General features: G+C 37.0%; 1 protein-coding gene across 19 annotated transcripts in view; it reads right to left on the bottom strand.

Moving 5' to 3' along the window:
- The window catches only part of PDE1A (phosphodiesterase 1A), a 531703-nt gene that overhangs the window by 29822 nt on the left and 474694 nt on the right, over nucleotides 1–27187 (bottom strand). For all 19 annotated transcript variants that reach the window (XM_054257407.2, XM_078327200.1, XM_078327201.1 and 16 more), the window contains 3 exons: nucleotides 16721–16802; nucleotides 14543–14663; nucleotides 13984–14171 (listed from right to left, as the gene is read on the bottom strand). In XM_054257407.2, the coding sequence (XP_054113382.1) occupies nucleotides 13984–14171; nucleotides 14543–14663; nucleotides 16721–16802 (391 nt within the window). The remainder of the gene's footprint in view (nucleotides 1–13983; nucleotides 14172–14542; nucleotides 14664–16720; nucleotides 16803–27187) is intronic.

The following is a 27187-nucleotide window of genomic DNA, read 5'->3' as shown; positions in this document are numbered from 1 at the left end:
ATACTGTTAGGTTTTGGCTCTATCTTTTGATTGAGGGATTTAGTCGACTTAAATTTAGGGTTACTGCCATTTGATGTTAACTGGCTATTTTATCCATTCGTTTATATAAATTCTTCTTTATGTTAATGCTCTTTACTTTTTGGTATATTTTTAGAAAGGCTCATACTGGTTGTTCCTTTCTATGTATAATGCTTCTTTCAGAAGCTTTTGCAAAGCAGGCCTGGTGGTAACAAAATCTCTGAGTACTTGCTTATTCAGAAAAGATTTTATTTTTCCTTCAGTTGTGAAGCTTAGATTGGCAGGATATAAAGTTCTGGGCTGAAAGTTCTGTTCTTTAAGGATGTTGAATATTGGCCCTCACTCTCTTCTGGCTTGTAGGGTTTCTGCTGAGAGATCTGCTGTAAGTCTAATAGGCTTCCCTTTGTGGGTAACCTGACCTTTCTCTCTGGCTGCCCTTAGGATTTTCTCCCTCGTTTCAACCCTGGTAAATCTGACGATTATGTGTCTTAGGGTTGCTCTTCTTGAGGAATATCTTTGTGGTGTTCTCTGTATTACCAGGGGTTGAATATTCTCCTGCTCTGCTAGATTGGGAAAGTTTTCCTGAATAATATCCTGAAGAGTATTTTCCAGCTTGGATTCATTCTCTCTTGAATTCAGGTACACCTATCAAACGTAAATTAGGTCTTTTCACATAGTCCCATATTTCTTGGAGACTTTGCTCATTTCTTTTTATCCTTTTTTCTCTATTCTTGTCTTCTCATTTTATTTCATTAAGTTGGTCTTTGACCTCTTATATCCTTTCTTCTGCTGGATCAATTCAGCTATTCAAACTTGTGCATATTTCACTAAGTTCTCATGTTGTGCTTTTCACTCCATTAGTTCATTTATATTTCTCTCTATATTGTCTATTCTTGTTAGCATTTCGTCAAACCTTTTTTTCAAAGTTCTTAGTTTCTTTACATTGGGTTAAAACAAGTTCTTTTAATTCCCAGAAGTTTCTTATCATCCACCTTCTGAAGCCTACTTCTGATAATGGCACACAGTCCTTTTCCATCAGGGCTTATTCTATTGCTGATGAGGAACTGTAATCCCCTGTAGAGGAAGAAGAGTTCTGATTTTGGATATTCTCAGCCTTTTTAGGCTGGTTTCTTCCTTTTGTTATAAATTTATCCATCTGTCATCTTTACAATTACCGCCTTTCTAATTAGGTTTCTGAGTGGACGTCCAGTTTATTGATTCCCAGTGCTGGAATCCGAGCAACCCACTGCACCGGCCAAAACAGCGGTGATAAGACTGATGGTGCTCTTCTGCCTGGGAATCTCCTGTCTGGCTTTCTTCTTGAGTCCATAATAAGTGGCTCTGCCTTCCTGGAGCTCCAAACATCGGTCAGATGGGGAACCAGTCCCATTTACTCTGCACAAAGAGCTGCCATGCCGAGGCACCGGCAAAACGACTGTGCCGACCACAAGAGTCATGCTGGCGACCTGTGGGGCTCCTCCACTGGGAATCTTCCGGTCCGTGAGTGATGAAAATTCATCTGAAAGTGTGGCATCCTCTTGTTCTTTGCACTTTCACTGGGAGCTACAACCCCAAGCTTTAGCAATCAGCCATCTTGGATCAGTTTTTATCCAATTTGCCAGTCTGTGTCTTTTGATTGGGGCATTTAGTCCATTTACATTTAAGGTTAATATTGTTATGTGTGAATTTGATCCTGCCATTTTGATGCTAGCTGGATGTTTGGCCCATTAGTTGATGCATTTTTTTTTCCATTGTGTCAATGGTCTTTAACACTTGGTACATATTTGGAATGGCTGGTACTTGTTCCTGTCCTTGTTTACTGCTTCTTTCAGGAGCTCTTGTAAGGCAGGCCTGGTGGTGATGAAATCTCTCAGCAATTGCTTGTCCATAAAATATTTTCTTTCTCTTTCACTTATGAACCTTACTTTGGCTGGATATGAAATTCTAGGTTGAAAGTTCTTTTCTTTAAGGATATCAAACAATGGCCCCCACTCTCTTCTGGCTTGTAGGGTTTCTGTGGAAAGATCCACTGTGAGTCTGATGGGCTTCCCTTTGTGGGTAACCCAACCTTTCTCTCTGGCTGCCCTTAGCATTTTTTCCTTCATTTCAACCCTGGTGAATCTGATAGTTATGTGCCTTGGGGTTGCTCTTCTTGAGGAATAACTTTGTGGTGTTCTCTGTATTTGAAACTTGTGTATGCTTTGCAAAGTTCTTGTGCTGTGTTTTTCAGTTCCATCAAGTTGTTTATATTCTTCTCTAAGCTGTTTATTCTAGTTAGCATCTCATCTAACCTTTTTTCTAGGTTCTTAGTTTCTTTGCATTGGGTTAGCACATGTTCTTTTAGCTCTGAGAAGTTTGTTATTACCCACCTTCTGAAGCCTGTTTCTGTCAAGTCATCAGATTCATTCTCCATCCATCTTTGATACCTACCTGGTGAGGAGTTGTGATCCTTTGTAGGAGGAAAGGCCCTCTGGTTTTTGGTGTTTTCATCCATTTTGCACTGGTTTCTTCCCATCTTAGTGGCTTTATCTACCTATGGTCTTTGTAGTTGGTGACTTTCGGATGGGGTCTCTGAGTGGATGTCCTTTTTGTTGATAATGAAGTTATTTCACTTTCTGTTTCTTAATTTTCCTTCTAACAGGCCCCTCTGCTTCAGGACTGCTGGAGGTCCATTCCAGACCCTGCTTGCCTGAGAATCACCTGTGGGGGCTGTAGAACAGTAAGGTTTGCTGCCAGTTTTTTCTGTTATCTTCGTCCCAGAAGGGTACCTGCCAGATGTTAGCCTGAGCTCTCCTGTATGAGGTGTCTCTGGGTATATGGGGGTTGGGGAGCTGTTTGAGGAGACAGTCTGTCCTTTATAGGAGCTCAAGTACTGTGCTGGGAGCTCCACTGATCCATGCAGAGCTGCTGGGCAGGTACTTTAAAGTCTGCTGCAGCAGAACTCATAACTACCTCTTTTCCTAGGTGAGCAGGATGGTCAGCTTTATTTATAAGTTCCTGTCATGCTGCTGCCTTTTTTCATAGATGCCCTGCCCCACGCAGAGTAGTCTAGTCACAGTCTGCCAGTAGAGGTGTTGCTGAGCTGACACAGGCTCTGCCCAGCTGCTGTGTGAACTGCCTCGGTAGTGATGGTCACCCTTCCCCCCACTTATCTGGACCGTCCTGGATCCAGCTGCACTTGCTGCCCAACTCTCAATCCAGACCGTTTCAGATTGCTTGTTTTGTGGGGGTGGTACCCGCTGAGCCAGATCACCTGGCTTCCTGTCTCTGCCCGCTCCCTTTCAGTTGAATGGGTTGCTCTGTCTCTCAGGCCTTCCAGGTGCCAGTTGAAATGCCCATCCAGATTTGTGTGAGTTTCTGTTTGCTAACCTGGCACCAGCTGAAACCACTGTGCTGAAAACTCATGGTGCTTTTCGGCCTGGTAATCTCCTGGTCTGTGGGCAGTGAATATTTGTTTGAACATGTGGTGAGCACTCACCCTCTTCATTGTTCTTGCTGAGAACTGTACTCCAGAGCAGTTCCTATTCAGCCATCTTGGATCCTCCCTCCCAAAGAATACCTTTTAGTTTGTAATTAGTGGTAGGTGGGTAACAGCTGCCTACTTGGTATATTTTTGAGTTATGAGTAAATACAGAACACCTGTTGATTAATAAGAATCACCTGTTTAAGAGAGGCTAAAAACATGGAGCAGAATCTGCTGGGGGCCTTCAGCCTGGAATGCTGGCAGCCCCTGAGGCTTTCAGCTTCATAGGCTGCTGGCCCCCTGGATAGATCCATTCTGTTCTCTTTGGGTGTCTGCTTCTCATTACCTTCAGCACTGCCTGGGTGGGGGGTCTCCTGGCCAAGCTGGTACTCAGTAGCCTTGGTTAAAAAATAAAGGATTGAGTGAATGAATGGATAACACACAAGCACACACTCAGCGTTCAAACTATTATTTAAGCTCTTCTAGGGTTAAGTGACTTTAAATATCACTTCTTTGAACTTCATGATTCTGACCTTCTGAATTTTCCATTCTATCAAATGCATACTCCTGCTCTACTGTACTGATAACATGATGTAAATCATGAGCTATTTTTTCAGAGTTACTTAGGATTCACAGTCCTGGGAACTTAGAAGTTATAATGTGAAGTGAAGTATGCTTTACATGAAGGGTTTTGATTGAATTAAAAAGATAAGGGAATAGCAAATATTTTATGAACACATCCCTTATAAATACAACTTTTTAAAGTAATTTAATACAAAGTGGCATTGACATGTTTTCATTTCTTTCAAAAAATTGACTTTTACTTTCTCTAAGCAACAGATGTGGAAGAGTAAGGCCCACTGGTGAGTACTCATAGGAATTGCTGGCAAATAAGAAAAAAAGTCCCCCAAAAGCTCACAGAGACCTGTGAGATAAAATTTCAGATAAATATCACAGGAGAACCTAGGTCTTTGAGTCACTGCTCCGTAACTGGTTTGAGTGGGATGCCTAGGCTAACGCTGCTATTCATTCTCCTTGAGTAGCTTATTATCTAGCAGTTCTAAAGGTGATTTGAAAATATTCACTGATAAAGCCTCTCTAATTGTCCACAGAATCAAAGCTTGGGAATGGAGCCTAAAGCCATTCAGCCTTAATTCCTGATGACGTCCATGGATGCAGACCTAGGTTTTTCACAGAGAAGCAAAGGAGGAAGATAAAGGTGGCAGTTAGATTGATTACTTATTTATTGTTCCAGTGACAATTTTTCACATGCTCTGAAACCAAAAGGAAGACTCAGCCTGATTCAAACTGTAATATTCAGAAGGAGCAAGAGAAACTCTGAGAGACAGGGGAATGTAAAACAACTGTTTCTTGCATTTATTTTTAAAGTTCTCTACATTAGACACTCAACAGAAAGAAGGGCAAATACACGATTTGCACTCTGTTACAGTGCTCAAATTTTTAAACTGGCTTTTATAATCCTTTAAATATTTGCTGGGAAGAAATAGTTTAAATACTTTAAATAACCCTTTAGGATTGTCTTATACCTTGACATAAACAGAATAGCCTATCTCATTTGTTTTTCCTTTCTTTTAATTTTCTTTTTTAAATTATACTTTAAGTTCTGGAATACATGCAGAACGTGCAGGTTTGTTACATAGGTATACACGTGCCATGGTGGTTTGCTCTACCTATCAACCCATCAACTACATTAGGTATTTCTCCTAATGCTATCCCTCCCCTAGCCACCCACACCCCAATAGGCCCTGGTGTGTGATGTTCCCCTCCATGTGTCCATGTGTTCTCATTGTTCAACTACCATTTATGAATGAGAACATATGGTGTTTGGTTTTCTGTTCCTGTGTTAGTTTGCAGAGAATGATGGTTTCCAGCTTCATCTAAGTCCCTACAAAGGACATGAACTCATCCTTTTTATGGCTGCATAGTATTCCATGGTATATATGCGCCACATTTTCTTTATCCAGTCTATCACTGATGGACATTTGGGTTGGTTTCAAGTCTTTGCTATTGTAAACAGTGCTGCAATAAACATATATGTGCATGTTTCTTTGTAATAGGATGGTTTATAACACTTTGGGTATATACTCAGTAATGGGATTGCTGGGTCAAATGGTATTTCTGGTTCTAGATCCTTGAGGAATCACTACACTGTTTTCCACAATGGTTGAACTACTTTACACTCCCACCAACAGTGTAAAAGCATTCCTATTTCTCCACATTTTCTTCAGTATCTGTTGTGTGTGTTTTTTTTTTACTTTTTAATGATCTCCATTCTGTCTTGTGTGCGATGGTATCTCATGGTGGTTTTGACTTGCATTTCTCTAATGACCAGTGATGATGAACTTTTTTTCATATGTTTGTTGGCCGCATAAATATCTTCTTTTGAGAAGTACCTGTTCATATCCTTTGGCCACTTTTTGATGAGTTATTTTATTTTCTTGTAAATTTGTTCAAGATCTTTGTAAATTCTCAATATTAGCCCTTTGTCAGATGGATAAATTACAAATGTTTTCTCCCATTCTGTAGGTTGCCTGTTCACTCTGATGATAGTTTCTTTTGCTGTGCAGAAGCTCTTTAGTTTAATCAGATCCCATTTGTCAATTTTGGCTTTTGCTGCCATTGCTTTTGATGTTTTAGTCATAAATTCTTTGCCCATGCCTACATCCTGAACGGTATTGCCTAGGTTTTCTTTTAGGGTTTTTATGGTTTTACATCTTACATTTAAGTCTCTCATCCATCTTGAGTTATTTTCATATAAGGTGTGAGGAAGAGGTCCAGTGTCAGTTTTCTGCATATGGCTAGCCAATTTCCCCAATACCATTTATTAAATAGGGAATCCTTTCCCCATTGCCTGTTTTTGTCAAGTTTGTCAAAGATCAGATGGTTGTAGCTGTATGGTATTATTTCTGAGGTTTCTATTCTGTTCCATTGATCTATGTATCTGTTTTTGTACCAGTGCCATGTTGTTTTGGTTACTGTAGCTCTCTCTCCTTCCTTCTTCCCTTCTTTCTCCACCCCTCCTCTCTCTCTCTCTCTCTCTGTCTCTCTCTTCCCCACCTACTATAGACAATCATTTGAATTCCTACTTTGTGCCAGCCTGTGTTCAAAAAGCTTGAGATAAGTCAGTCATTGAAACAAATATCCTTATTTTAATGAATCTTATTTTTAAGGGGGTGAAACAGACAATAAAAATGAAGCATAATAGGTCAACTATTTATAAGCTAGATAGTAATAAATGCCATGGTAAAGTACTTGAGAGGGAAATCAGAAGAGCAAGGTATGGGAGTTGTGGGTGGAATATAAATTTTTTTTACCAGCCTTATTGGCAAGGTTGCAATGGAAGCTAGACCTGAAAAAGTACAGGGAGGCAACCTCATGGTATTTGGTGGGAAAACATTACTGATAGATGCTCTAAAAACTCCCACAGCAGGAAACACCTGATATGTTGAAAGAAAGAAACAGTGTGTAGGTTAATGTGACTGGGGTATATCAAACAAGCCAGCAATGAGAAGAGAAATGGGAATCAAATCAGCTAGATAAGTAGCTGGGGACAGACATGGATTATATGGGGCCTTGTAGACAGCAGTGTGGTACAACTGGCCCCTACAGGCTCTTCAGATCGAATTCTTACTTTTCAGGAATTTTTGCAAGCTGGTTGCTAAAGACATTTATAAAAATTATATGCACTTAGAATTAAATAAATTATATTTAAAAGAAGGATAAGAGATATTTATTAATAAAACTCACAATTGCCTAGTTATTTTGAGACATGGTACTATTACCTATGTCTTGAGGTTAAGACATGTCCTGTTGTGTTTACCATATCTGTATGAAGGAAATACATGCTGTACACATCTTTTCCCAACTCCATGCTCTGACACATCATATTGAAAGCTTGAAACTGGCATGCTGGGAATATTAACACAATGAATATCATCAAAAGTTATGGATCAAGACTTAACTTATTATTTTATTGTGTAAAATGATGAAGATAATGTTTAAAATAGAGATTAAATTTAAAGTTGTATTATATCTTTAGCTATTATATTATAAATAGCACAAAATTTGAAGAAAGTTTTTCTAATATTGAAAACGATTATCTAATCAAATGGTCAAGAAGTCGTTTGTATCTTTGATGAACAAGTCAAGTTCTGACCTACGTCTTCTATGCTTTCATCATATTTTTAGACACAGGGTGTCTCTGTGGTGCTCAGGATCATCCTGAACTTCTGGCCTCAGCCTCACAAAGCACTGGGATTGTAAGCATAAGTCACTGTACCTTTTAAATTTTTTTTCAGGGATGGGGTCTCACTCTGTTGCCCAGGCTGGAATGCAGTGGTGTGATCATGGCTCACTGCATCCTGGAACTCCTGGGCATAAGGGATCCTCCTGCCTCAGCCTCTGTAGTCACTGGGATTGCAGGTGTGCACCACCATACCTGGTTCTGTACTTCTGACATAAATGAAATATCAAGCAACATTCATTTCTAAACTATACTCATTTTTCATTAGCAACCATAAGTGACTATGGACAAAATAATTTGGCAAAAGTCAACAAAAAGCATTCTTTGAGAATCAATCAGCTCTATAAAATTTACAACAAAGACTATTGAATATTTTATTATTATTATAAATTATATGTTACATATCTTTTTATCAGTAAAATGTATAATAAGCCTGTGTATATGAATGTTATGTGTGTACACACACACACACACACACACACACACACACACATATAGGCCACTAATGAAAATGAGCTACATTTATATGACCCTATAAAATTGAGACACTGCTTCTCTGTATATGATTTCCTTTGTTATTAGGGGGCATTTATAATCCTACTGGTCCAGTATAGGCAAAAGTTTTTCCTTTCTATATTTAGTGCTTCCTTCAGGATCTCTTGCAAGGCAGACCTGGTGACAATTAAATCCCTTAGTATCTGCTTGTCTGTGAAGGATTTTATTTCTCCTTCACTTATGAATCTTCGTTTGGCTGGATATGAAATTCTGTGTTGAGAAATTCCTTACTTTAAGAATGTTGAATATTGGCCCTCACCCTCTTCCGGCATGTAGGTTTTCTGCTGAGATATCTGTGTTAGTCTGATGAGCTTCCCTTTGTAGGTGACCTGACCTTTCTCTCTGGTTGCCCTTAACATTTTTTCCTTTGTTTCAACCTTGGAGAATCTGATGACTTTGTGTCTTGGGGTTGATCTTCTTGTAGATATTATAGTGGTATTCTCTGCATTTTCTGAATTTGAAGGTTGGCCTGCCTTGCCAGATTGGGGAAGATCTCCTGGATAATATCCTGAAGTGTGTTTTCCAACTTGGTTCCATTCTCCCCCTCTCTTTCAGGTACTCCAATAAATCGTAGGTTCAGTCTTTTCACACAGTCCCATATTTCTCAGAGGTTTTGGTAATTCCTTTTCATCCTTTTTTCTCTAATCTTGTCTACATTCCTTATTTCAGCAAAATGGTCTTCAAACTCTGATATCCTTTCTTTTGCTTGCTTGATTCAGCTACTGATACTTGTGTATGCTTCACAAAGTTCTTGTGCTGTGTTTTTTTCATGTCCATCAGGTCTTTAAAGTCCTCTCTAAAGTGGTTATTCTAGTTAGCTGCTCCTGTGACATTTTATCAAGGTTCTTGGTTCCTTTACACTGGGTTAGAACACGCTCCTTTAGCTCAGTGGAGTTTGTTATTACCCATCTTCTGAGGCCTACTTCTGTCAATTTGACCATCTCATTCTCTGTCCAGTTCTGTGTCTTTGCTGGGAAGATGTTATCCTTATTTGGAAGAGAAGAGGCATTCTGGCTTTGGGAATTTCAGCATTTTTGCACTGTTTTTGTTCATTTTCCTGGATTTATCTACCTTTGATCTTTGAGGCTGATGACCTTTGGATGGGGTTTTGTGGGAGTCTTTTTTGTTGATGTTTTTGCTGTTGTTGCTTTCTTTCTGTTAGTTTGTCTTCCAACAGTCTGACACCTCTTCTGCAGGTTTGCTGCAGTTAGCTGGGGGTGAACGCCAGACCTGTTCGCCTGGGTATCACCAGTGGAGGTTGCAGAACATCGAAGATTGCAGTTTGCTCCTTCTTCTGGGAGCTTCAGCTCTCCTGTATGAGGTGTCTGTTGACCCATGTTGGAAGGTCTCTTCCAGTCAAGAGGCACAGGGACAGGAACGTGCTTGAGGAGGCAGTCTGTTCCTTAGCAGAGCTGGTGCGCTCTACTGGGAGAATCCCCTTTGTCAGCGTCAGCTGCTCTCTTCAGAGCCAGTGGTCAAGAAAGATTAAGTCTGCTAAACCTGCAACCGTAGCTGCCTCTCCCCTCAGGTGCTCTGTCCCATGGAGTTGAGAGTTCTGTCTGTAAGCCCCTAACTGGAGCTGCTGGATTTCCTGCAGAGATGCCCTGCCCAGTGAGGAGGAATCTAGAGAAGCAGTCTGGGCACAACTTATTTCTGCACTGTGGTGAATTCTGCTCAGTCCAAACCTCCCTGTTAGCAGTACCAGGGGAAGACCGCCTACCAAAGCCCAGCAGTTTGCTTATTCTGTGCAACACTGTGTTCTTCATTCCTGTTAGTGATCATTAAATTTTCTTTAACACTTTTATGCTGTTCCATAATATGAACATACTATAGTATATGAATCAGTTTTACTGTTTTTCCCCCTTTTTTTGCATTCATAAACCATGCTGCTATGAATATTTTAGACATGTCTTTGATGCATATGCACAAAACTTTCTCTAGGGTAAAAATATAGAGGTAAAACTGTTGAGAAGTATGGCATATGCATCTTCAAATTTGCTACAGAATGCCAAACTGTTTTATGAAATGATTATGTAATTTTACCCATAAACAAATAATATGTAAGAAAACTAAAAAAACCTGGCATCATTCTTAATTCTTCTGTTGACTTTGTTTCCTACATCTAATCTAATAACAAATCCTATCAGTCCAGCTTTCAAAATACCTGTATATTCAGAATCCAGTCTCTTTTTGCTTACCCTCCTTCTACTCATGCAAACGTTTAAGCCACAGTCTTCATGTATCCAGAAATTATACACTCTCTCAACCATTGCTACCTGGTTTAAGCTCCCATGTTTCTCCTGGGTTATGAACCACAGCCTTCTTTCTGGTCTTCTTGTTTCCATTTTTGCCTCTTAAACAAAAGAACATTTTCCATCTTGTAACAGAGTAATCCTTTTGAAACCTCAGCTCAGATCAATCAACTTTTTTTCTCAAAACCATACATTTGGTTTCCTTTCTTTCTTGGGCCAAAACCAAAGGTCAGGCACACACTACCCATTCATCACGTTGTCTACATTATTCCCATTTATCCAATTTCTTTCTGCTTCACTGCCCTTCTTGTCGTTTCTGGCACAGCAGGCAAGCTCAGCCTCCTAGATAATGTGGTGGTCGATCCCTCTGTTTACAAATTTGTTGCCCCCCCATTCCAAACCTCTCCATGGTTCTCTTTCTAACCTCCTTTGTATATTTATTCAAATTATTTCTTCCTCAGCCAAGCCTTTCCTTACCAGCTTACTATATAGAAATTACCCCCAATTCCTATAGTAATTAGATATTCTTAATCTGGGAATGTCTTTGACTTCATTTATGAATAATTTTGCTGGATTTAGAATTCAGCATTAGGGATACCCTTAATTTCTGTAGTAATTTCTATATAGTACCCCTATAACCCTTATTTCTAGAACACATGGCAGAAACATAATAAATAATAGTTATAGTAATAATAGTCAACTCATATAGCATTTAGTATTCTAGACATTTCTAAGCAAATTATATTAATAAAATCATTTAATTCCCTTAAAAACCTATGGTGAAGAAGACTTCTTGCTGTAGGGATGTAAAGAAGTTGAGTTTTTTCTCTCCACAAAAAAACCGTAAAACTGGACAGCATTAACAAAACCACTATTCAATGACTCTGGAAATCAATCAAGGGTACATAATAATTTGAGAAACATTTATTCTTAAAAAATTTTTGGACAGTCAGGTAAAAATAGCAGAAGCCTATGATCTTATTCCCCACAGCTACTCCCACCCCTCCATCTTCCTCTCCAACTCTGACCTGGGAATGGAAGCAAAAACCAACTTTTCTGGTGGAGATAGTAGACTAACTTGGAATGGGAGAAGGCAGCAAGTAATTCTGGTTACTTGAACATAAAGTGGTGAATCTAGCTTAGACTAGAGGGGAAACACTCCAAGCTTTGCTAGCCTAAGATTGGGGTCCAAGTTGGGATAAAGGGTAGACCAGCAGGGTTTAACAGAACTATTCTAGAAATTAGAGAGCCATGGATAGGCTATTTGTAGTCAGTTTTAAAATTGACTTCAAAGACTTCAAGACAAGTTTTTAAATATGGTTTTAAAATTAAAGAAAACAATTCTGAAGGATTAAAGAAAATATGCTAACCATGTCTAAAAACTATAAAATATCAACAGATAAACAGACATTATAAAAAAGAACCAAATGGAAATAATAAAACGGAAAAAAGTAGCTGAGGTGAAAAGTTAATTCAGTGAAATCTACAGTAGAATTGAGGTGTCAGAGAAAGAAACAGTAAACTTGAAGATAAATCATTAGAAAGTAGCCAATCAAAAATGAAGGAAGGAAGGAAGGAAGAAACAAAGAAAGAAAGAAAGAAAGAATTAAAGAAATTGACAGAGATCCAGAGCATCTGGAACAATTTCCAGAATCCTAAGTTATGCATAATAGAATCCTCAGGAGAAGTAAGATCAGAGAGAAAGAGGCAGATGAAAAACATTGAACAAAATGACAGAAAACTTCCCAAATTTGATGCAAATCATTAATTTACGAATTTAAGAAGCAATGAACACTAAGTAGAATTTTGAAGAAAAAAAAGACCTAGACATATCATCATCAAATTGCTGAAAGACAAAATAAAGAAAAAGTATGTAAAATAGGAAGAAAAAAAATAAGACTCAGTACATACAAGGAAGCAACAATACAATTTATTTTTGGCCAACACTGTATCAGAAACTATGAAGCTAGAGGCAATAGAATGACACATTAAAAGTGCTAAAAAAAAAAAAAATTCTAAATCAAGCAAATCTATTCCTAACTAAAAGTAAAATATAGACATTCCCAGATTAAGAAAATCTAATTGTCAGCATTACTGTATTATAATAAAATACTAAAGAAAGTACTTCAGTGTGAAGAGAAATGACCCCAGATAGTAGCTCAGACAAACAGGAAGAAATGAACATCAATAATGGTAAATCAGTGAGAACATATAAAAGATTGCATATATGAATGTGTGTGTCTGTCACCTGTCAAGTTCTGCAGGAATTAATGCATTGTTTCTGGCCCTCTGGTATATTCCTGAGGTCCATCTTATTGTCTCTGTATCACAGCCACACTGACTTTATTACTACAGTATAATAGTAAATTTTGATTTTTAAATGACAAGTACTCCTACTTTATTCTCCTTTGGGAGATTCTTGACTATTTTTAGCTATTTGCAATACCATATAAATTTTAGGTTCAATTTGTTAAAATCAATGAAAAATGTATTGGAATTTTCACTGGAAACACATTATATTTACAATTGACTTTTGGCATAATTGAAAACTTTTCAATATTGAGTCCTCCTGACTATAAATATGATTTAACACTCTATTTATTTTGATCTTATATTATCTATTTTAAGAAAAACAAGCTTATTCCTTGGTACATTAAAGCTGCAAAAAGCATAAGGAAAAAGAATTTCTGGCTGAAATTACTGCCAAGACCCTGGAGTATTTTAAGAAACTTCCAGGAGGCCACTGTGCAGGGAGTGTAATATATGAGGGAGACAGAGCTGTGGGAATGAGTGTGAGAAGAGGCAGAGGACAGATCTGGCATATGAAAGCTAATTCCTGAATGAAAGATAATAACTATTTGGATACTGACTCACAAACCTCCTAGTGGATTAATTAATTTGAAGCAGCTGATATGTCAGAAATAACATATCAGCTACCTTCCCACTTGATTTCTGTGGTGGTTGATTACTAATGATTTCCCTAATTCATGGGTGAAATTCTAAGTCGAAAAAGCAACCTAGTAAGACAGAAAAAAACACACTGAAGTCTGTGTCATGAAGTGATAACACACTTAATGCAACACAAAACCACTTGCTAAGTAAAATCCAGGCTGGAAAGCACCTGTACGAAAGCACAGGAGTCTATATTGTACCACAGAGTTTTGTCACCATTTCATTATTTCGTTTTTCAGTATCCAGTTTGCCACCACCCACTGACACACGTCTGCAGCCCATGTGGCACAAACAAAGCGGAACCTCTTTTTATCTAATAAATAAGCCAACTTTCTCATGAATAATCAAAGAGTAGCCAAATTCCAAATACCATCAAGGGCTTACGTATGCCATAGAAGAAGAAATTTAAAAAAATAATTCAAACTCTTAGAGGAGAAGTGAAGACAGAGATGGCAGAAAAGCTTCATAAACAACACTACCTTGTGCAGCTAACTCTTTCCACCTCTGTTTGTTCTGCTGAATGATGTCCACCAGGTTGTTCTTGAAGCTCTTCAGGTCCACGGCCGCAAGGGAGTAGTCTGGGGAATAGGACCTATCGCTCATGGAGCCTTTTGTATTTGATCGTCTTAGTGCGTCAGCAATGTGTAACCCCACAATGGTGGTTGAGCTAACAGTAACAACCAAAAAAACAAAAAACACCAACATCAGGATATGGGGTGAAGGAAGAAAACCTGAAAAACTTTACAAAACCGACTAGAAAACCAGGAGAGCAGATGCTGTGTTCCAGTTCTGAGTACATGGCAGTTGCTCACTTCCGTTCTCTCTCTCCCCACACTGGATTCTTCTTAATATACACCTTAGTATTTGGTATTTTGTGTATTAAACTTCAGTCCTCAAAGGCAGATGCAATATAATATAAGGCCACTAGGCGGCAATACTACCAAACAATTCTTGTAATTCCCTGCCTAGACATGAGAAACAGAGATTAAGGTAAACACCACAAAGATGAAAAGTGATGCAAAAAAGAAAATATCATACCTGCTTGCCACATAGGAAGAAGTTCCGGCTTTTGAGGCTTCCTCTATAAGAGGAATAACAATTTTCTCTGTTAAGTCTGTCAGAAGAGAAAATGTTGGCTCTACTATGAAATCAATGAAACCTACAAAAGCCAAAATGAAAAAGACAGAGATAAATTTAAGTGTTACAATTTCCTGAATTCTGAAATCAGAAATAATAAAGAGTTTCTGACAATCCTGGGATAGCAAGTATCAACTAAAATATTGGTTCTACTTACCCTTTGATACTGTTTTAATCTAATAACAATCTAGAGATAGTTTAACTGCTCTATAAAATAATCCTTGAAGCCCAGGAAGGTACAGAATTTAAGCTTGCTAACTCAAGTACATTGGCTTTTCTATTTACTATTCAGCCTTATATACTATTGCTAACAATGAATTTAGACCTAATGAGAGTGACTATAGTTTTCTCGATCAACAACAGGGTCATCCTCCTTTTTGAAAGCACATTATGTGCATTTTGACTTTTATTATTTACCAACAAGAAATCATATCTAAGCTCGAAAGAAATTAAATAATTGAAGATTTTTCTCAGGTAACAGGAAGACAATTACTTTTTGTTGCTTACTATATTAGAGCTTTCTGCCGTTGTGTTAATATTTCAAATTTCTGTTTATTATTCTCTGAATGTAAAGTGTTAGTTCACAGCATGTGGGTGTGTTCTGTCAAATCAGTGAAGAGAAAAGTAACATCTCTGGGAGACAGCATTAATCCCACCACTTTGAGATGTCAGGATTGAATGAAGACTTTTACATTTAAAGCACTCATCAAGATAGAAAATGACACACAGAGAAAAGGGCATTGCCCTCTGGGAGAATTTTCCATCCCGTGTTTAGGCAGAGGAGGAGACAACACCTATTCTAAGGTCTGTGTACACAGCAACATCCCAGATCCCAGGACTGGTGTGGGTGCCTCAAGTCAAGAGTTTGTTGTTAGAAACACATCTGAGAGCAATAAACTACCACCTCAATCTAGGAGAATAGCTGGAGGGAGGCTTTTTAAGTGATAATGTCCTGGAAAGTATGCACGTTTCAAGATTGTCCATCAGATGCTTGGATAGAAGTAATTCACATTTCAAGGAACTGGATTACTTATAGTATATAATAAGGCACATTTTTAATTTAATAAAACTTCAATAGTTTTAATTGATGCCTTCATGTTAAATAAATGTTAACTGACCACCCAGTGTACTACTTCTAGTTCTGTCTGGTTCTTAAATGCCTGAGATATATAGACTGTCAACTGAGGCATCACCTCTACTAACATGGCAGCAATTTATATTACAGCAGCAAACCTCAGAAACTTCCATTCTCCTCAGCTTGCCACATCAGGTCCTTAGCCTGCCACATTCACATTCACTCAACAAGGATAGGCACCTGTGTTATGGTCTCTGGAAAAACAGCTTTTGAAACTTGGATGGGAAGGGAAAAAGTCAGAGCACCCAGCTTTCAGACAGCTGACTGCCCCAAAGCTTTGTGATGGGTGGTGCTGGAGCATAACTACAGAGGTAAGGAGTGATCCTTATGTTTATTGATCATATAATTCACTAACAAAAATGCCGGCTTAAGGAATAACTATGTCAAGTTTTTGAGCCATGTAGCACAGCAATAATACGTTTTAATAATGGACTGGGCTTGAAGTCCCCAACACAAATACTGATGATAGGAATAAATGTGGTTGGGAGCATATTTCCTGTTGTTGGTTAATCTCACATCATGAGAGAATATTTTTTCCAAATCAAATGTGCTCTACTACATTAAGCATACCATGGAAATTTAGTGATAGAACAAGTACACTAACATTTTCATTGAATTGACCTATAGCTAAAAAATTAGATTACAGAAAACAATAATCAGCAAAAATACCAGCATAAAATAGTCTCCTGCAGAAGAAGAAAATTTTATATTTTGTAAAAGGTACATAATAACCATTATATTTACTAATGTTGCTTTATCGAATTCATCTTGTGAAAATGCTTCAATAATTCTTATTTAGCACCATATAGATCAATTTAAAAATCGAATTTATCATGAATATGGAGTGAAGATTTCATGGAAGTTACCCTTTGAACAATATGGTTTATACATTTGAAAACTGACAAGCACACACATACTCCACCACCACAAGTCATCAGTATTACCTATTTGTGACTGGGCCACCATAGTTGACTTCCGATCACAAAGTGGGGAAAATGGAAGCCCTAACTCAGCTTCTTTATCTCCCTGGAGAAAGAAAAGCACGTTAGTATAGTCTTGGATTGGAGAAGCTAAAATAAAGAGCAACCTAAGATACAAAGCCTAGAAAACCCATATCTTTCCTTTCTTAATTAGCACTACTTTTTTGTAAAACCAAAAACTATTGTCCACGTTTATATAATTTTTCTTGGATGATCTCCTTTTGGGGACATTTTGCAGGGAGAAAATGATGAATGTTTTCAGCACCTGGAGACTTTGCTTTGCATTACAATCTCTTCAACTGTAAAAAGGCAAACGTTTTCTTTTTGGAATTTTCCAAAATCACCGTAAAATACCTAGCCATCTTAGTATGTTATCTAACATTTAATTAACAATCCAAGTTAATTTATTTGTGCCAAGTATACCAATAGACCTTTAATATCAAAATTTTGTGACAGAACTGTTTTTCAAAATTAAAAGTATATGAGCATTTTGAAACATCTTTCTATTCATTAACCAAGTTTTATGAAATCTTCAATATAAAATGAGGACTATCTTCAACATTCTTAATTCAGTGTGCATAAATTTATTCTAATGTATTATCAGAGAAAATTAAAATGTCTATAACTTTTTAATTATTTGATCCCATCTAAAATAGATTAATTGAGCACATATGTTAAAGAATTCCATTTATATTTGGGTTTTACATCATGAGAAGTAACTAAATTTTCATCTTCTAAAACACAGGGTGCTGTTCTGGTCAAACCTTTAATATCACAAGGTTTATTAAACTTTGGTTTTTTCCTTTGCATTAAAGGGCATGTGCTTATGAGAGGAATAGGAGAGGATACTTCCTTATTCTTGTTCATTGCAATTGCCTGGCCATTTGAAAGAATGTTTTAGGTTCTATTTTCTCCTAATTTAGTGGCTGTATACCTTCACGAGGAACACCAGTCTTGCATTGTAAGTCCATAACTTAGGATAAAATACCTGTCTAAGGACTCCAGTTTCCTTTCACTCTGTTTCCATTAACATCTTCATGTCCTACTCTTTAAAACGTCATGTCTACATGTAGCTTTACAATTTTTTTTTTGAGAATATCTTCTAGTGCAGTTCCCCTAAACGATGGCTGTGATTATGAGTTATAGGCAGAAAGTCTGGAATCAGATATGTTGGGGAAAATCTAGACATAACCATTAAATAAGTAGTTACAAAATTAGTTACAAAAAGGAACATTTTACTCTGTCATAACTCAGAGAAAATAAGGAATAAGAATTTCTGCGACCTCTGCCAGCAACTCCCCTAATACCTCTGGATAATAATAACACTAATTCCATTTGAAATTCTTATTTATACCCAGCTTAAAGGACAGATGGAAGGGAATTATTAATCCCATTAGTCTTAGAGTCAGAAGATACAGCCAGCTGAATCGCTGCTGTTGAGGGCTTATTGCTGTTACTTCAAACATAGCACAACTTTTGCTGAAATGAATTCTCCTTATCTATTACCTAATTTTGTGATCTTGATTTACACATTTTAGGAATAAAATATAATAGATATTATAGCATCTATTCTGAGATTATCTAAGATAATTCATATGAAGCATAAGGACAGTGCCTGTCATTTAGTAGTCATTAAGTTTAGCTAATAAGAAGCATATTTTAGGCTGGGTGCAGTGGCTCGTGCCCTGGAATCCCTGCACTTTGGGAGCCTGAGGCGGGTGGATCAGAAGGTCATGAGATCGAGACCATCCTGGCCAACATGGTGAAACCCCATCTCTACTAAAAATACAAAAATTAGCCAGGTGTGGTGGCATGCGCCTATAGTTACTCAGGAGGCTGAGGCAGGAAGATTGCTTGAACCCGGGAGGCAGAGGTTGCAGTGAGCTGAGATAGCGCCATTGCACGCCAGCCTGGTTAACAGAGTGAGACTCCCTCTCAAAAAAAAAAAAAAAAAAAAAAAACATAATTTATAGTAGCGATAATATGAATGCAATATGTTCAAATTAAAGGTATTTATGATGTCTAATGAATATATCGAATAGTTTTAAAACACAGGAAATTAAAGTAGTGCTTAATTTAGCATGTAATAGGGAGGCATCATGCTTTTTCTCCCTCTTTTTTCTAGCAAGGAATTGACAAGAAAAGAATTCCACGTTTGAAAGATTGGTTTATCTTCAATATGATAGATGACTTGGGGTGAGTTGAGGATGACTCCTTGGCTTCCAGTGTGAATGGAAAGGAGGGGTATATTGGTGCCACTAATGGAAACCAGATGATCTTGAGTGGGGGGCATTGCAGTTTGAATATTATTATGAATTTGGTTTTCAATATGTTGAGGATAAGGTGCAAGAATAATATCAATAGTCTATGTTAAAATATAAGTAATATTGATAAAATAAAATAAAATAGAAATAAAGCTACTGATAGGCTTTTGGGAACCTGATATTAGAGATGCTTATTTAATATATGCAGATACAACTGAGTTCTATTTTTTTGTATATTTCTTAGGTTGGTGCAAAGTTACTTGTGATTTAATTGTCAGTGGTCTTAGAATCAGAAGATACAGTCAGTTGTATATTGGCAATTATAACTGCAAAAACCACAATTACTTTTGTATCACCCTAAATATTCTATGATTATATCTATTAAATGCAGCTAAGCTACATTTAACTTTTTTTGGAGTGGGGGGGGTCAAGATGCTGCTATCTAGTATCATAAGGACACAAATTTAGTAGATGTATTTTTATGCTCTGGTAGAAGTTCTTAACTTTGGCCTGAAAAAGGCATTATGGTGATTTATTTTCTTTTTTTTTTCTCTGAGATGGACTTTCCCGCTTGTTGCCCAGGCTGGAGTACAATGGTGCCATCTCTGCTCACTGCAACCTCCGCCTCCCACGTTCAAGCAATTCTCTTGCCTCAGCTTCCTGAGTAGCTGAGATTACAGGCAACCGCCACCATACCCAGATAATTTTTTGTATTTTTAGTAGAGACAGGTTTTCACCATGTTGGCTAGGCTGGTCTCAAACTCCTGACTTCAGGTACTCCACCCACCTCGGCCTCCCAGAGTGCCGGGATTAAAGCAATGAGCTACCCAGCCACTTTCTTGAGATAAATTTTATAAAATGTTGAATGGCAACATTTTTCATATAGGGCTTAGGCATTTGACAGATATATGCAGGACTGACCTTCCTACAGATGAAGCAAAAGATTTTATTTTCTATCTGCTTCCTGTACCCCACAATTAAGTTAGAATATTAAATTTTCACTGTCAAAGCACATTGAAGGCTAAAGTACATTAATCATTTAATTTATTTATAAATATTTCAAAGTGTTATTTACTCTTTAGGGTGAATAAAGGCCATGAGTGCAAGATTAGTAGGGAGCCCTGTAGGTAAACTGTGAAGAAACTAGAACTCATATAAAGAGAATGTTAGGCTAGCTGAGTATAAATTTGGCCACCTTTATAATTTCCTCATTCTATCCCAGGACACGGAATATTTACTTTCCATCCAGGTAAAACCAGGAGTCATCACAATAAGCATTGTGTAAGAAGAGTTTATACTTCTCTTGGAGGTTTTGCTGTCATTTGAGGGTGCTGCCTTCAGGAGGCCTAAAATACACTTATAAAAATCAGGAGGAGGCCAGGCACAGTGGCTCATGCCTGTAATCCCAGCACTTTGGGAGGTTAAGGTGGGCAGGTCACCTGAGGTCAGGAGTTCGAGACCAGACTGACCAACATGGTGAAACCCTCTCTGTACTAAAAATACAAAAATTAGGCAGGCATAGTGACCGGTGCCTGTAATCCCAGCTACTCAGAAGGCTGGGGCAGGAGAATTGCTTGAACCCGGGAGGCCGAGGTTGCAGTGAGCTGAGACCGCACCACTGCACCCCAGCCTGGGCAACAAGAGGGAGACTCAGTCTCAAAAAAAAAAAAAAAATCAGGAGAAAGTAGAAAAAGTGGTCCCTTCCAGGCACCTTGAGGTTCTTAGGCTCCACAGCTTATACCTGTCTTTACAATTCACTGGAGATCCTTGAAATTTTTTCTCTAAGAGGCTATAATAGAGAACTCGCAACGGTTTTTCAATGCTTTCCTACCAGTGTAAAGTGCTCTGACAGCCATTAATAAGGTGCGAAATCCAATGATGTAACAGCACACTTTTGTTGTCATTGTTGTGTTTTACTTTCTCTGAAGCCAAAAGAATTTGTTGTTGTTTTTTTTTTAATGAAGAAGATAAGACAGGGTAAAGTACAGAAATCTTGAGAAAACCCTTTCATTGAAACTTCAGTTTTAGAGAAAGAAGCGATGACAATAATAAATATGCAGGCAGCCCCTGACCACAGGTTTAGGAGACACTCTAAGGCTGAGGGTAGAATTTGAGAGCCTATTAGTTCTTTAGAAGAATTTAATTTCGAAAGGAGAGGAGGATGCACTAACTTAGCCTTATTTGGAAAACTTATGGAATTTAGGCCATCTAATTACCCTTCTTTACTTCTATAAATGGGCCCTTCTGAATTCGAAGAACACCACGAAAAACATTTAAGTGTTTAATAATTATAGCAACTAACACATTCACTTTCAGTAAAATATGTGGTCAGATATAACTGTATTTCTGTGAGTGTTATAAATATTTTATGGAATATTAGAAACCCTGGGGTAATCAGTGTTTATAGTATTTTTATAGCTCTTGAAACCAGAAGCTTTAATTTTTACATTTAAAATTATTTGGCTCATAGCTACAGTTCTTTTCATTTATGTGATTTTAGGGGTTATGTTTATGATTTTGTAGAACGCCAGATCCTTGGCTGAGAATGGACTAACTAAATACATTTGTATAACTATGAAAAATAAAATTTATTTTGAAATAACACAGTTCACTTCTAGCAATGTTTAAAAATAGAGAGGGCTGACTGTATACAATTCAAGGTAAAATAACCATTTTGACCTTTCCTTCCAGATAACTCGCATTTCCAATTATTTTTTTCTTCTTGGCTAACAAGGTAATAATTATTAATCAACACAGCTTTTGTTCACATATAGATGTTTTTCTTTTTTTCTTTTTTTTTGAGACGGAGTTTCGCTCTTGTTACCCAGGCTGCAGTGCAATGGTGCAATCTTGGCTCACCGCAACCTCCGCCTCCTGGGTTCAAGCAATTCTCCCGCCTCAGCCTCCCGAGTAGCTGGGATTACAGGCACGCGCCACCATGCCCAGCTAATTTTTTGTATTTTTAGTAGAGACGGGGTTTCACCATGTTGACCAGGATGGTCTCGATCTGTTGACCTCGTGATCCACCCGCCTCGGCCTCCCAAAGTGCTGGGATTACAGGCTTGAGCCACCGCGCCCGGCCCTCGATGTTTTTTATGTGTCACAAAACAACTAGTTGAAGAAGGGGAAAATTCACTTACTTATTGTTATTTAGTTTAAAATACAGACACGTTTTGATGGAAGCGAGTATTTTTGTAAAAAATATAAATGCATTGACTTTTTATCTTATCAATCTGACGTGTGTTCAAGAGGAGAATAAAATGCAAAAACCTGTCTTCTCTTACTAATGATTTTTTTTTTGGCTGATATCTCCACCTCTGATCTCTCTCTCCTATCAGTCATTGTTAAAATGAATGTAGCATCCTCCAAATCTAACCTGTCAGTAGAGGCAACTGTGTTGATGTGTGTGAAAACTCGAGGAGACATTAATCGTATTGATAAATATCACATGCTTGTGGTGAAAATGCCTTGGAAATGAGAACCTGCTCCACTGGCTTTTACCATCAGCTGCTTACTCAAGAGTCAGAAATCAGCATTTCTCAAGACTGCAAATTCTTGAATCAATTCTGATCTCTGGCTAGTTTCCCATGGCTTTAGAGGGTAAAACTAAAGTAGCACTAAAGAATGGGATAATATTTATGGAATTTTTAAGAATAATACAAATAGCTTATCTCCCAGAAATATATGGCATTTTAAAAATTCTTGGTGTCTGAGCCCATTTATTAGATACAATGAGTTTGGTAGACAAACTAATAAGAAATTGATTTAGAAGTTAACACATCACAAAATTCCTCTGCATTTATCGGAAATATTCACAAACAAACACACACACACACACACACACACACACGAACCTGCTGCTCTTGAAAAATTCTAAAAATCAACTCTTTCCTTTGGTAGTTTTCTGATTTTTCAAATTTCTATTCAGGCTCTAATTTTGTTCAAAACCAATAGAAGGAATTTCAAATCTAGCATTACATTCTGCAGAGCAAAAAGGAAAATACTTCTCTTAATTGGCTACTTTTAAAACTTGATGATTGCTTTGGACACGTGCTTTTAAATTGTTCCCAGATCTTTAGAAGTTCAGCTTTAAGTAACTACCAAACAACAAAATATTTCATAAGCAATGGTATAGTATACTGATACTTTGCCTTGGAAAAAATATAAAGCTTAAAATAGACTAGCAGGATAATAAATACCACCAATTCCTCACACTTGAGCCTTCTTATATTTATTCTGTCACTTTGTCCTTCACAATCATCCTGGGAAGGAGGCAGGATGGGAATAGGTAAGAGGGCATATGTACAGACAGGAGGGGGAAGACTCATCTCTCCCACTCCTGGAAGAATGAAAGCTAGGGCTTACCCTTGAGTTTTCTGAAGTCAAGTCCAGTTATCTCTCTCCTTCACATTATTAGGCTTCTTATGTTTGACCAATATACATAAAATACAGTCTTTAACAAGAAACACAAAGTGTTTACATTTAAATGGTAGCTGAGGACCATGATGAGTTCTCGACAGACCTCCTTTGATTTACCTCAAAATCTCTAGCACAGACAGTGGATTTAGACACAGTATTTAGATGCTTAATATTTTCTAAAGGAATGAAGACATATATTTGCAAATTGCTTTGTAAGAGTGTTGTTTCCACTGTCTGAGATGAAAATCCCTGTCACCTTGGCTAAATGCATAGCAGAAAGGTATCAGTACTATGGGTCTGACAAAGTGATAGTTTTACAGATGGCTATGTGAGGATGAGCAAAAATAAAACATACAAGAACCATTGCAGTCCTGCTCATTTCTAGGACATCTGCATAGATATACAGACACAGTTCCAGATCTTTATGTCAAATCAGAGCAATGCATACACCAAGGAGTTTCAGATTCATTGCTTATTTACCTCCAAAGGTGTACCTTATGTGGTATGATCAACAATAAATAAGGGTACTATGGGATTTATTTAGTTAGTTCAGAGCAAGAAAACTTTTTACCTGTTAGAATCAATATCATATTTCAGTGTAACTTTCATAAAGAAAAACTTGTTTTGCTTGAAAGACATGTTGGTTGGCAGTACAAACTTACTTATTTTGACTTTTAACTCTACATTTTTCTGTTTTGCTGCATATGTTTCTGAAGTGGATTTGAAAGTCATTTTCTTTTAAAAATCCAGAAATCATTGAACTTACAAAACATCTCACTCAATTTCTTTGAATTCATTGATCTCGTGATCCTGTTAGGTAGTCTTTGTCTGTTTTGAAATCAGTAAAACAAAAGGATAATATAAATCACGATATTATTTGGAGAACTAATGGTAATTTTCAGGGGTCTCTGAGATTTTAGTTTAGTTTTTTTCCACAGTAATTTTTTTAGGGTCTTATTTAGCTCAGAGATGAGCCGCCTTCATTATGATATACTCTTTTTAAAAAAGATTAAAGGGAAATTTATGTGCAAAACCAGTGTATAAACAAGAACATACTTGTATAATACTTGATTAATATATAGAGCATTTCCATCAACCCCAGAAAGTTGCCTTAACCTCGTCCAAGGAACCCTAACCCATATGGTCACCGACCATTCTGATTTCTATCACCATATATTAATTTTGCCAGTTTTGAACTTCATATATTGGCCCTAATTTTCTTTTTACTATTGATTTCTGAGAGTTCTATATGCAATTGGATACAAATCCTTGGACAGATATTTGTAGTAAAAATATTTTCTCTCAGTGTATGGTTTTCATTTTCTTAATAGTGCCGTTGGAAGAATAGAAGTTTTACATTTTGCTTTTGTCCCCTTCATTTTTTTTATGGGTAATGCTTTATGTGTCTTCTCTAAGAAATATTTACCTACCCCCAAGATTAGAGAGGTATTCTCTTGTGTTTTCCTCTAAGAGCTTTATAGTTTTAGGTTTTGTGTTAAGCCCTTTAATTTTGAATTAGGTTTTGTGTAAGGTGTAGGTAGGGAACCAGTTTCCTTTTCTTCCCATATATTTAATAATTGTTGTTCCATTTCCTTTCATGGAAAGACTTTCCTTTTTCCATAGTTGTTTTGGTGCCTTTGTAGAAGATCAAATAACTTTATATATCTGAATCTGTTTCTGAAATCACTCCTCTATTTTAATGATCTATTTGCCTATCCCTATGCTCTATGCTGATGACACAGTGCTTTGATCGCTGTAGCTTCCTACTAACTCATGTAATTAGGATGTGTAAATCCCCCAACTTCTTTAGTCTTTTTCAAAATTGTTTTGGCTGCCTTAGACTCCTAAATTTCTACACAGATTTTAGAATCAGCCTTTCAACTTCTACAAATAAGCCTGTTGCTATTTTTGATAAAGATTATGTTAAATTTATTAATCAATTTTGGAAGAATCCACATCTTAGAAATATTGGCACTTTCTGTCATTAACATAATATATCTCTCTATTTACATAGGTCTTAAAAGTGCTTGCAACAATATTTTGTGGTTTGCAGTGTGGAGGTTTCGTATACATCTAATTAAATGTATCCCCAAATATTTTATGATTTTATCTATTATAAAGCATACTGTTTTCAAATTTCATTTTCAAATTGTTTGCAGCTTGCATACAGAAATAGAATTGATCCTACAACTAATAAACTCATTTATTAATTCTAGTAGCCTTTTGTAGATTGTTTGAGGTTTTCTAAGTAGATGCTCATGTTTCTGCAAATAACAGTTTTATTTATTTTTATTCAATCTATACTTCGTTTTTTATCACCTTCCTGTACTGGCTAGAACTTCAACTCTCACCACTTCTATAGAAGAATGCAAGATTGTGTAGAAGTGATGAGAGTAGCTATAATCATCTTAGAACATAAAAATGTTCAATATTTCATCCTGAAGTATCACATTAACTATACTTTTTATCAGGTTGAGGAAGGTCTCCTACTTCTGCTTTACTCAGAGTTTACATAATTAATGTCAGTTGAATTTTGTCAAATGCATTTTGCACATCTATAGGGTTGATAATATATTTTTCTTTTATTTCCTTTAATATGGTGAATTAATTAACTTTTAAATATTAAACTGACTAAAGTTATGATATGATATGCACTGCCTTACTAAATTGCTGGATTTGATTTCCTAAAAAATTTTTAAATTAAAATTTCTTTAGTTTTATGACAGATGTGGATGTGTAATTTTCTTTCCTTTAAAAGTCTGTGTCAGGAATTGTCAGGAATTATGCTGTCAAATTTCCCTCTTCCTCTATGTCATAAAGGAATTTGTGTAAAACTGGCATTATTTCTTCCTGAAATGTTTGAGAGAATTCACCATCTCTCAATTTAATTTAATATTGAGAAGTGAAATCAGAAATAATAATTAAAGCTGTCTAAGCCTGGAGTTTTCTTCATAAGAAGAGTTAAAGTACAAATTCAACTTTTTAATAATTTTTTTTGAGACAAAGTCTTGCCCTGTCACCAGGCTGGAGTGGAGTGGCATGATATGGGCTCACTGCAACCTCCGCCTCCTTAGTTCAAGAGATTCTTGTGACTCAGCCTCCCGAGTATCTGGGATTACAGGCACACATCACCACACCCAGCTATTTTTAGTAGAGACGGGTTTTCACCATGTTGGCCAGAATGGTCTTGATATCCTGACCTCATGATCTGCAAATTGCTGGGATTACAGGCATGAACCATCATGCCCAACCACAAATTCAACTTTTAAAAACAGATATATGAATATTCAGACTACATGATTTTTTCTTGGGTCTGTTTCAGTAATTTATATTTGTCAAAAAATTTGACAATTTCATCTAAGCTTTCAATTTTATTGGCATAAATTATGCATAATATTCCTCATCCTTTTGATGAATGTAGGCTCTATAATGATATTTTCTTTCATTTATAGTTTTTTCCTCTTTTTGATCCTGCAAGAAATTTCATTACTATTTTCAGAGAGCCAAATGTTATCTTTATTAATTTTTGTTATGGTGTGCCTTTGTTCTGTTTCACTGATTTCTGCTCCTATATTTATTATATCCCTTCATCAACTTATTTGGACTCAATTTTCTTAACTTCTAGCTTCTTAAGGTGAAACAGAGATAACAGCCTTTATTATACCTTTGTTTTTTCTAATATAAGTATGTAAAGCTATAAAATTTCCCCTAAATACTGCTTTAGTTACATCCAACAATTTTGTTTTCA

Source organism: Callithrix jacchus, chromosome 6, assembly GCF_049354715.1.
Source record: "Callithrix jacchus isolate 240 chromosome 6, calJac240_pri, whole genome shotgun sequence".
NCBI lineage: Eukaryota > Metazoa > Chordata > Mammalia > Primates > Cebidae > Callithrix > Callithrix jacchus.
The sequence above is the reverse complement of the archived record's forward strand: the minus strand, read 5'-3'. Positions and strand labels throughout refer to the sequence as shown.